Here is a 12,475-nt window from a genome sequence, read left to right as displayed (position 1 = left end):
TCGCATGGTGACACTTCTGCTTTCAAAGTTGAACTGTAGAAGAACGACACCATTTAAAAGTCATTAATTTTCACAGTACCTTTTTTCTACTTTGGAAATACTTAAGGTATGGTCTAGAGAGGAATGGGATTTATCTGTTTTTGGACTGATGAGCTTGTAGCTAATGATGGTTATTTACAGGTGAGATGCTCCTCAGTAGTGGGTAAAAAAAAAATCCTCTTGAGTCACACATCATGGTGGTGGGTTTTCTTTTTTAATACTGCTAGTTAATAGAAATAAGAAAGCATAAAACAATTACTGAAACATTTTACAACCCTGAGGTCAAGTCCCAAGAGAAAAGAAAAAAGAAGTTTGACATTATTTAGTGTTCTCCAGCGCCGTATTTGCACGTTGCTTGTTCTTTTATTGTTTTCTTAAAGGCCTACGTACTCTGCAATTCATAATCAAACCAGAACGTGTCAATGCAGCACTACCTTTGCAGCAGTAGAAACAGCTCTGCACAACAGACTCTCCACCTCCTAACAAAATGGTACTCAGCCCAATAATGTTCACACCATCGGCCACTATAGTGCAAAGAAATAGGCAGTCAGTAAATAAATTACAAAAAATAGCAATCTTTTCAGCTCAGAGAAAAACCTGGTCTTTCAGTTGACCTGTTTAAAACAGACTGAAAGTATCAAAGGGAAGCACTATCTTTAAACTGCATACTTGTGAGTTTTGCCTTCTCCTCTCCAATAAACTGAAAATTGCTATTACATGCTCAAGAGATGCAACAGGGCAAAGGCATAAGTATCCAAAGGGATTGCAGTGCTGAGATACAACTAATCTCCCAGTGATAAGAGCCCACATTCAGCTCAAAGCACTCTTTCAAAAGCCCATAATTTCCCATGTGGTTGGGAACACAAGGTGGGTGACAGCAACTTTTGATGTGCACAGCAATACAAATTAGATCATCCACCAAGCATCCACGCTGTGTACATAGGAGAGCCAATAACTCAGACAGGCAAGTCAATACAAAACAGATAACCACCACACCTTCATCTAGGAAGGTAAATGAGCCTGAGATAATACACTGCATAAACAAGCCCACACAGACAGTGCCCTTAGTAAGGATGAGGCACTGCCTGCAGGACCAGTGGCTTAAACTTCTTTAGAAAAGACACTGTCCTTTAAACAGCCAATCTCCCAATTGCAATATTAATTCTGTTGAATTCTTCCCCTTCCAATGTAATTTCAAAAATTAAGTAAAAGTTCCCCTTAGGTTGTAGGATGCTTTGGAAAACTAATGGAGAAGTCAGTCTCACCTTCCAAGAATGCTCAAACCAAACCTGAAATTGGGGTTACTTGTTTTTGCTCTTCTTGAAGACAGCACTTCAGTAACACAAACCAAGCTTATGTGCTAACCAAATGTAATAAAACTCAAACAAAATATTATTCTCAGCTTGTTAACATATGCAAAAAGTAGTAAACACACTTGAATACATTCCTTAGTGTTGCACAAATTCTGTAGGTGTGCATACTTACGCAAATTGAAGCAGGAGTGAAAAGCCTCAGCAAACCTTACCCTTTAATTTCCAGACTTTTGTAACACCCACTTTCCTTTTATGGTAAAAGATGTACTTTATAAAATCCCACATTGCAGCAACACTCCTAGACCAGTCTGTCAGCTTTCACTACGTCTGTCCCAAACAATAAGGAGAATCTGTTGACATTATGACAGACTGTGAAACTGGTTAGAAAGTTTAATCTTCTTCCACAGAAAGGAATTCCTAAGTTTGTTAAGTCTTGGAAGAAAAACATAAAGGGATCATTGCTCTGAACTAAACAATAGGGAAAAAAACCCAAAAACGTGTTCCAAATTTCAGCATTCTGAATAGCAACCTAATATGGTAAATTTATTGAGAAGATCATTTTGAAAAAAGGGAATACAACTGATTTTTAGCATTTAAAAATCATTTAATAATGGGCCTGACCGTAAAATAGTGGCACAACAGAAATGTAGGGTGCAAATGTGACATGGAATGCATAGAACCTCTGGGGCGGACCAGCCACAGTAAATACAACAGTTGTCATCACGAGTGTAAATTCACTTCTGTTACTGGCTTTTTTTTTGCCTAGAAGATAAGAGAGTGTATATAAATACTGTAGAGAAAACATTTAAAAAACCACATTGCTTTATTTTTCAGAAATGCTGGAAGGGGTTTCAGCTCAGTCAAAAACGAGTAGGTTTGTTGGGCCAAAATTGCCCTTCCTGGTTCCTACAGTTTGCTATGCATGTTATGAAAAAAATATTAATGATTAGATGGTAGAAAATCGTGAAAAACATCAACTAAGGAGCTAATTCGCAACAGACAGAGGACATAGTGTTTCCAAACACAGTGCTTAAAAGCATTAACTTTGAGGAAGTAGCAGGAAGAAGAATTTCCACCATTTCTGCTATCTTGAAGACTGAAAAAATTAATCCCATCAGCCACAAAACCCCAGTTCATTAGTAAGCAGAACGGTAAGTTAGACATCTGCCTAGAGGATCTCTGGATCTGCAGTTTGGTGGGATTTAATTTAAAAAGCAGCTCAGAAGAGTATGAATTTTAAAGAAGTGAGAACTTACAGTGCGTTGCCTTGAGCATCTGTCTTCATTGAAGGTGGCAACAATTTACTAGATTGCATAATGCTGCTATACTTAGTTTTAGTTGAAGAGAAATACAAACCTGAAAAATTAATAGCTACTTGATGGTTAAAACATATACATTTGGCATTCCAGCCCACCATCCCTGCACTACTTGTCATTTCCTCCTCATTGCCTCCCAGGATTATGGAACAGTGACATGCCTACAATTCAAAGCTTCCTATCCTACAACTGTAGAACTTAGATTTGCCAAACATATGACTACAACTCCTAGAAATCATCCCATAATTTTATGCACAGTATATTTATGGGATGGAGCTTCCCATGGCACATACACTGCTGTCAGCATTTTCTTAACGATGCAACTGAAACACCATTGTCTCATCCGAACTTCTCACTCTTACAATCAACCAGTCAGAAACACTGCATTTATGATTTCACTTAATTACCCTCTCCTAACTCCAAGAATTCCAAAAAGCAACCTGAAGAGCAGCATTTGATAGGATCCTCAGCTTAAAATCATACCATGAAAAGCCATTAAAACAGGCTCTCCTACATCAAGATGCTTGGCTGACTTGAGATACTCCCTCTCCAGCCCATTTCACAGCTGACTCCAGTTGAACTTAATGAAACCTGAGGAGGGAGAATACAGTATCTCAACGTCCATCTCCATAAACTCTTAACAGAAACTGTGGAAAGGGAAACTTAAGGTAGAAAAACAAAACAAAACAAAAAACCCCACCAACCTACTAAAATAAATTACATAAAGTTCTGAAATCAACATCACTTTTGAGGCAACCTTTCCAGAGACCTCTTGGATTCCTTTCTTCTCTGAAGCACCTTTTGTTGTTTTAAGTTGTACGGTTGTAAGAATAACTTTAACTATAGAAGTTATATGCATCTTTTAAGAATCACATTTTGATGATTATAAAAATTTATCTATTATACAACATAGGTCCAGCTACACTGAAAAAATTACACCGCTTATTGAAATACATTTCATTTTAGAAACTGACTACTAAATAGGTCTATACAAAAAACTCTAAAATAATTTCTGTAGTAAAATAAAGAGTGTGTTAGGAGAGCTACACAAACAAGAAATTTTTTTGTCTTTCTTTATAATGCTCAAATATACCGTGATACGTGGCTGGCTCACTCCATAGCCGGCACCAAAAGCTGAAAAGAATCCATTACGATACACAGTGATACAATTAATGCTCTGTATTAATCTCACAGCCTTTCCGATTAGTACAAAGAAAACCAGGCCTCTCTCCTCTTTGAGGAGAAGTCCAGGATATAAAAGCAAGCATACCTCATCAGCTGATATGAAATTATAAAATTCCACAAGTCTCAGTATCCGAAATTTATAAAAGTCACCAGGAAAACACAAGCAAATTGGGGTTAAGTCCTGTTGGTTCCCAGGTTCAAATGAGCACTGCTGATCCAAAACAGGATTTCCTTGTTTGCTAACTGATTCAAAGGAAAAATCAGGACCATCTGCTGGGGCTATGAGAGAGACGAAAAGTCCTCATCAAGTAACCCTCTGCACTTCCACGAGGGCATGTTTCCATGTGCATAAAATGGGAAGATAGCTGGCAGGAAGCAAAGATGTTAGTGGTGCTGTGCTGAACTGTTTTTTTCTGCCAGGTGTCGCAAAAAGCTGTCCTCACTCTGACCCCTGTGATTTAAAGGCTCACTCTTAAAAAGAGCGGGAGGAGGGGGTAAATGGGGAACAGGGGGGACTGGAAGATGATGTGGATGGTGAGGATGAGGATGTAGGTGGAGATGTGAATACGGATGGGGGATGGGGCGTGGAGGAAGTGTGCTCACTGGGTTCAGGTTGATTGGCGGGGTTGGGGCGGTGGGTGTGTTCACTACAGCAGGAACTGTGGTGGCAGAAGTTGTGGACAGTGGGATCTGGACAGCAGATGACACGTTAACGGGGCTGGTAACACGGAAGCACTTCTCCTTGTGTGCCTTGAGCATGTTGGAGAAGCGAAATCGCTGGCCACACACATCACATGGGTAGGGCTTCTCCCCTGTGTGAGTTCGGCGATGTCTCTTCATGTTTGGGCGGCTGGTGAAGCTTTTCCCACAGATTTCACAGATAAAGGGCTTCTCTCCTGACAAATATGGATACAGCAGTTGGTTACACACTGAACATTTGCTAACACTTACTTCAGCATGTTTATACAAATTGCACACTACAAAAGCTATTCTGACTGCTACCTTCAGCAAACAGAGTCATCTGTTTCCCAGAAGCCCCCAGACATTATGATATTCTCTCCCACCTTTGGATTATGACAGCCCAAGAAAATCTTCTGTAAGGCCTAACCTCTCAGTTCCCCAAGCAGTGAATCATAGGACTATAAACTGTTCTTTTCATTTTACAGGAATTTACCCTATTACCCTCTCCTTTCTGATTTTCTATGTTGGGTAACAGCTTTGATCCCAAGTTCCAAGGGAGGGAATACAGGCAAAAGAGTAGGAACGTTTCTGTCCTGCAGGTGCCTGTACCTTTCTCTGCTAAGTTCTTACCAGTGTGTGTCTTCATGTGCTCATCAAAGTACTGTTTCATATTGAAGTCTTTGCCACACCACTGGCACATGAACTGTTTGTGCCCGATGTGGATGCTCATGTGGGAACGCAGCTGATACTTGTACTGAAACCTCTCATCACAGTTCTGCAACAGAAGGACAGCAACCGTGATATTCAGGCATCACACATCAGGAAGCAAGGCAATCATAGGATAGCACTCAAACGTACTAAGTGAAGGAGGAAAGAATTCATCAACTAGCACAAACACAGGCCCTCACATCCTACAAATGCAGGACTTAAGTTACTTAACGACAGAAGAATCTGGCTTGTACTAAAAGGTCTGCTGCCACAGTGGTCTCAGCAAGGAGCACAGAATGGTTGCAGACTTTATTTGACAGAGCTGTTGGTAGAACTCTGGGAGAGACATAGTTATAGCACAGTTCTGGCAACAGAAAAGTGCTTCTGTTCACTTAATGTACCAGTTGGAGATTCTGCAGCTTTGCCAGCTGTAGATGTGGGACTACAGCATGCCTCCACTAGAGGACTCTGCTCACACAGCAAAACCAAAAGCAGCACACTAAGGCTTGTGTTTCAGAAGGACAGATCGGTTTCCCAGCCATTATTTATTGGCATGAGGTAATTTATTTTCCTACAAGTTCTCCAAGTCTATGTGGCTGCAGTACTGCCATTACTACTTCACAGGCTGCTGGAGTTTTCCTCCACTGTGTGGACAAGGCCAATCACTGGACCTGACCTGGAAGCAGGAAGTGCTCTGCACCAGAGCCTGCCTCCATCATGTGATATCCACAAGCATCCCCATCACATGATCGAGACATTATCTGCACTAGACATATGACTGGCTAAGTCTATCCCATGCAGACCTCCTTCCTGGGGTCAGGCAAAGAACTACAAATCACAAATACACATGAATGCATTATTGAGATCCCCCCTGCTTCCAACACACACAGTTTAGGAAATGCTGATTTACAGTACAGTCTTACAGCTCAAGGAGGTAACTGTTTGCAGTGAGGCCCAGAGTTTTTCCTCATAAGTGAAAAATTGAGCTGCAATTTATTTTCATTGTTGCCACCTCTGTTTCAGGTCAGTGGGCAGGATGAGCAGGAGCACAATAATTTACATCACTCTACTGCTTTACTATGATCACTGAGGGAAAACTGGTGTTAAAATCCTGCTGTACCACATTCTCATTGAGAAAAACATGACAGTCAACCTTAAAAGCAAACCAAATACCTATCAGTTTGAATTGCTGTTAGATGTGCTCTGCCTGTGCTCTCCAAATGGAGAATAATTTTCTCCAAATTCCTGTGAAACTGCACCTCGTTTACAAGTAAGTCAATTCTCTTTTCACCTATTGACAGTGTTATTAATCTTATGTCTTAAGCTACCACATCTGAACACACTCATATTTACAGGCTCACCTCACATCTGAAAGGCTTCTCTCCAGAATGCTGTAGGGAATGTACCTTGAGAGACATACTGCGTTTGAATGATTTCCCACAGGTTTCACATGTAAAAGGCATGTCCTTTGTGTGTGCTGCAACACAACAGTATGTTACAGATGGTCACTAAAATGCAAACAGTTCTTGAATCAAATTTCTTCTCCAGCACTGAGCAGGAAGATGATTAGTATTATACAGCTTACGAGTACATATACATATGTTATGTACATACATATATATTTTTTGATTGTTGTTAATATTACAGACTTGACCTTTTAGCTATGGATAATGCTTGGACAACTGAATTTGCCTTATTTTCTGTCTCCCCAAAACAATCTTGAGTGACAAACAACAAAGACAATCTGGGGTAGAACCAACAGAAGCACTGATCAATAACTCACCAACCATATGTTTCCGCACATGGGCCATGGTGTAGAACTTCTTTTCACAAATCTCACAAGAGAATTTCTTTTCTGCGTATCCATGGACAATCTTGATATGCTCATGGAGGGACCAGAGTTTCTTGAATGACTTATTACAGGAAACACACTGAATGAACAGGATAAATACAAGGAAGTTTACATTAGAAAGATTCAACCTTGCAGAGTTAAACTGTGTGTCTTCCTCTCATGTTGCAAAAGGAAACCCAAAAGAAGGCAAAATGCTGTGTACTGTCTCAGACTGCACTTCAGAATACTTTCACTGTTTCATAGTTGAAGCAAATGCACTAAGAAAAGCCTGCTATTTTAATTAAGCAGGATTAGAGAGGGTGTTAACACACTGCATTTTGGTGCTAGCCAAAGAGGATGACAGCCTCTGTGCTTATTTCCAAAACACATACATAGCTGGATGCAACCTCCAGGTAGCAAAGCTGCGAGTCCTAACAGAGACTACAACCTCACGGGCTCTGATGCTGCTGGTAATCTAAAACCTGGTGTGGGAAGAAGCCAATAAAGGTGAAGGAGCCTATAACCATCCAGCTGTTAAGCCTTTCTGTCCACTTAGCCTGGCTTTAGGAGGACTGTGACTCCTGAGATTGCAGGTCTACTAACCCTTGAACTAGTCAAACCACTCTCACTCTTTTAGCTCTGTACAGAAGACAGCTTCCATCTTTCAGCTATTGATCATGCAAAGAACCTGGCACACAGTTGGTACAGCACATTGTCATTGCCATGTTTTACATTCTGACTTTTCCCTTAGACACATCAGTAGTGCTGGAGGTCTAAAATGATTACATGCAAACAGTATTTTAAATCTCTTTCCGTAACTACTGTGAAACATCCATTAAGTCAGCGATGAGCAGGATGAACAGGCTTTTATATGCGTTTTCTTCCCAACGGTTCTTGCTAAAGACTTCATAAAAATCCTTGCACAATTTTGAAAATTCCATAATAATCTGAGTTTTGAAACTTGACAGCAGCCATACATATGAAGATACCAAGTCAGCTTCATCTTTCAAGTGAAGAGGGAAGGAACTGTAGGTTGTTGGTTTTGATAGCTGTTGGGGTGTTCGGGGTTCCCAGTAAATCAATTACCCTTCTCCCCCAAAGCTGGAACAGCTGTATGCTCTGCACTGAAGAACTAACAAATATTATGTCTTCTGTCAGCTTGAGTTGTTTCTTCTCTGCATAAGCAAGTAATGCTGCTTCCACAGTACTTGAATCTCTGCAGGCCTGGAGAATCTGGCACAACACTCACTATACTGATTGCAAGGAGATTCTTTACCTCAGAAAGTACCTACTTGGAGGCATGTCAGGAGCAAACTGCAGTGCAGGGGAGCTGGGGGGAGAACACAGAATGGAACGGGACCCTGGAGAGCAAAGTAATGCTAAGAAATGATGAAAAATCCTTTAAGGATAAGCGAGTGAAGCTTGAAGCTGTCAATCTACAATTTCACTGATGATCAGCAGCAAGCAATTCAGATCACTAACATTGACATCTACTACACAGACTCTAAGATGACAATGAAAATTCTGTGAAGGTACTCATTTTGAAAGGATAAAAACAGAAATTATCTGGAAAAAACAGACATATTCCATCACTTGGATGAAAAATACAGAGAATAGTCAGTCATATTTATCAGTTCAATCGCCTCTTACATAATGTAGCCATTTGCGTTTAGATAATTGTATCTCCCTTGACATATTAAACCCTACATCAATGTAACACTTTCACATCCCTTTACTCCTTTTGCCAAGTGTAATAAAAACAAATTTGCAGGCAGCTGTGAAAAGCATTCCAAACGTTAAGCCTAACAAAAATAATTGCTGAATATATACTTATAGCAAAAATGTGAAGATGTGTAGCAGTGCCTCCACCACTAGGAATAACTGGGAAGCTTCCTGGAACTGATCCTTCTGGTACTGGATATAAAACAATTTCTACAACTTCTTTCTCCACTCCTTTGGGCAAAGGAATGTAACCCCTCAAAGGCCCACAGTTGCATGGATTATGGGATGCTTCTGTACTCTATCCTACACATTCAAACTACTCATGAATTCTTGTTTAGAGTCAAAAGATTTTATGCTGTGACTGAGTCATCCAGCTGATAGAGTATTCCTGCAACTTAAGTGCTCTCTGCCACACAAAACGTCACAATAGCTTATTTCAAAAATTCAAAGAACATACTGAGATATCTATGCATTTTACTAACTATGCTCAAGACTCATTATATTATATTCCTTCCTGCAGTCTTCCTCCTATGAGCTGAAACATAAGGAAAAATAGCATAGTGTTATACAGATCTGCATTTGAGTCGTATAGCAAAGAGAAATTGCAACAAACATTTCAACCATCTCCCACACAGTGGGAATTGAATAACAATTCAGTTTTGCACTTAAGCAAATGAATAAACTAAAAACTCACTGGACAGACAAAAAAAAAAACCTTGTTGCCCTACAAACTCCAGACATTTCAGCTGCACAGAAAGTGAACCCAAGCTGCTTCACCCTGGCAGTGGAAGTACTTCAACTAGGCAACGCCACGCCAAGTTTAACAAGGCAAAAAAGCACGTTCAAATCGCCAGATAAATCAACATTGCCCCCAGTTACATGAGAACATAGATGCCTATGAGCAAAGTACAAACCACCAGATGAATAAGAAACTAAAACTCTTTCCACAACTTCAACTTTAAAACGGTTCTATTACAACACAGGCTTCCATTGTTGTATAAAATGATACACTGCAAATCTTCTGGTAAGACCAGACATCTTCGTATTATCAGTAAGATTTACTTGCACTGAGAACAGGGCAGGCTCATGAACAGGTTTAGTCACTGAATTCATGCATTTCCCTGTGAATACATGAGCTATATGCAATGCTGTAAATTACTTCTATATGATTATTTCAGTAGGATTTAAACAAGTTACATTTTTAACACAACTCCAAATCCTGACTTCACTAGTTTCTTTCTCACCTGCTTGCCTCTCCAGTACTGTAAAATTTTCTGCTTATAATACCACTTATATGTTATAATTTCATTCTCCCCTGAAGCCTTAGCTGGACATGCTATATGACTGAGTTTAAGGACAACGAAACTTGAAGGCTAGTGATAGCTGCAGGTGCTCAGCACCTGAAGAAGTTGTCTCTACTCTGTCAAATGCACTTGTTTCCAGGCCAGTTACTCTAGAGTTTGACATTTGTTTAAGTGGCTTTGCATTTTCCCAACATACAGTTAAGTACTAGAGTGACTCTGCTAAATCAGACGACGCTTGCACACTTTGTTCCCTACCATTTACTTCTTTTGGAAGACACCAAGTGTTGATAAGCAGAGACAAGGCCTTGGTCAGAACCTGGTGGTCTGCACAAAAGATTTCCCCCTCTGAAGTGTCCGCTAGCTGTATCCAGGGCACGACAGAAGGTATGGAAATCTGGCAAGCAGGTGAGCAAACCTACCTGGATATTTTTTTCACAGTCTGTTTGCTGGTGAAGGGACAGCTCACTTTCTAGAACAAATTTCTTCCCACATTTGTCGCAGATCTGCATGCGCCTGTGAGTGACGTTCATGTGCTTCTCCAGGTACCAGCGTGTGTTAAACACCCTGGGGCACTTCTCACAGGTTAAAGTCTCCTTCTCTTCACACTTTGATTTCTGCACAGGTGCCTTGGGCTCCTTTGCAGCTTTCTTCTTACGCTTGGGGGGCTCCACACTCTTTCTACGACCCCTTGTAGTTCTGGGTGATGGGGAAGTTGTGGCTGCTGCAGCAGATGCAGCTCTCCTTGTTCTCCTTTGTGCAACACTAACTTTTTCCACTCTTTTCTCTTTTTTCTTCTGCCTCTCATTTTCCTCATAATCATTACTGTCTTCAGTGGCCTCTTCCCCACTGTCACCCTCCTCTTCCTCACTGCTGGTCTTAAGAACAGCAGTCTCTTTGGACTGGGAGGGGACACCCTTCTCCCCTTTTGATACATTTAATGTTTGGTTGTTAAGGTTTACCTCTACTATAATCTGCTCCCTTTTGTAAGTCACTTCATCTTCCTCCTCTTCCTCCTCCTCAGAGTCGTCAGAGTTTTCTCTATCTTCTTTCACAGCCCGGACTTCTCCTACTGATCTGTTCTCCCTGAAATACGGCTGCTCCTCTCTTTCATGGAGATGTGGTTTGCTCATTTTGCTGTCCACCAACACTGGGTAAGGACTTCCTGACTCTCTCTTGTATACTTTGGTGGACAGATCAAGTTCCTGGCTGGCACCATGATAAAATGTGGGTGGCACTTGACCACGGCGACTGTCCTCTTGCGCCATACCTGCTACATGCACAGCACAGTTTTCAACCAACTGTTGGCAAGAATTGGCTGTTTGACTCATCTGGGGGGGCCTGATTCATTAAGCACCTTTAATCCCAGAAAACCAAGCAAGCAGCTTTAAATCAGGATGGGTTCTCATGACCGATGCCTGTTCCATCTACACAGAAGGAACAAACCAGGATTCTCTGCGGATGTTTAGCACGGATGTGTAGGTCACAGAACTCTGATATTATGGCAAGAGCAGAGCAGTAGTAATAATTCTTCTGAAGAAAGTTGCCAACGAACTGTTGAACATTTTATCTATAAAAGACAACAGAGAAGATAAGGTCAATTAAAAAAAATATCACTAAAATATTCACCAAATTCTTTTGAGTTTGTACAACTGAAGTAAAGCCCAGTGTATACCATCTATGAGCTGTATCTCCTGGGGAGGGGACTGCCCTACAGCATTATCTCAAACAAAAGTGGGAGTCAGGCACAAATACACACACCTTCATGTGGGCCAGAACTAGAACTAGACTTGCGAGGAACTGAAATCAAAGCACACTATTTATTTCCAGGTGAATGCTCTCCACCTGCCCAAGACCAAGTGGTAACTGCCTCAAAGCTGTGTTTCTGATGGATACTCTGGAGGACCGATGGTCCTGAGACAACGCACCGCTCCTCCCACATGCCTCTCCATCAAACGAGGTGTACACCTACATAGAAACACCCCTTCTCCATCAGAACCTCCATCAGAGAGCCCATTCATACCCAGAAAGTGGGCATATGAAGTTTTTATACTGAACAACATTCCATTAGTGTAGATATGCATGAAGAATTTCAATGGAAACATTTTCAACTGGCAGCACTGGCTCAGGTTAAGAACAGCATGTCCCCTGCTTGTTTCCACCTCAGAAATCCCTCACAGCCTCTTGATTTAAGATACCTCATTCTTTTGTCTCACTCTCACTTCCCCCAGCTATTTATTCCTCACTGCAGTAGCCACGTGATACTACATTTGCCCATCTAAATTTCAGTTGTGTTATCCAAGTTGGAATTTGACCAGGACACCATTACTTCCTCTTGCAAAAATTATCACGTGATCCCTAATGAATACAAGTAATCAA

At 41.0% G+C, this 12,475-nt stretch overlaps 1 protein-coding gene across 1 annotated transcript in view; it reads right to left on the bottom strand.

Annotated features, from left to right (window-relative positions):
- Positions 1-231: 231 nt before the first annotated feature.
- The window catches only part of ZNF652 (zinc finger protein 652), a 25,685-nt gene continuing 13,441 nt past the window's right edge, over positions 232-12,475 (bottom strand). The window contains exons 2-6 of the mRNA XM_003642788.6: positions 10,519-11,666; positions 7,026-7,173; positions 6,604-6,719; positions 5,165-5,309; positions 232-4,749 (exon numbers count right to left, since the gene is read on the bottom strand). Of these exons, the coding sequence (XP_003642836.1) occupies positions 4,238-4,749; positions 5,165-5,309; positions 6,604-6,719; positions 7,026-7,173; positions 10,519-11,427 (1,830 nt within the window). The 5' untranslated portion in view covers positions 11,428-11,666 and the 3' untranslated portion in view covers positions 232-4,237. The remainder of the gene's footprint in view (positions 4,750-5,164; positions 5,310-6,603; positions 6,720-7,025; positions 7,174-10,518; positions 11,667-12,475) is intronic.

This window comes from Gallus gallus, chromosome 27 (genome assembly GCF_016699485.2).
Source record: "Gallus gallus isolate bGalGal1 chromosome 27, bGalGal1.mat.broiler.GRCg7b, whole genome shotgun sequence".
NCBI lineage: Eukaryota > Metazoa > Chordata > Aves > Galliformes > Phasianidae > Gallus > Gallus gallus.
The sequence above is the reverse complement of the archived record's forward strand: the minus strand, read 5'-3'. Positions and strand labels throughout refer to the sequence as shown.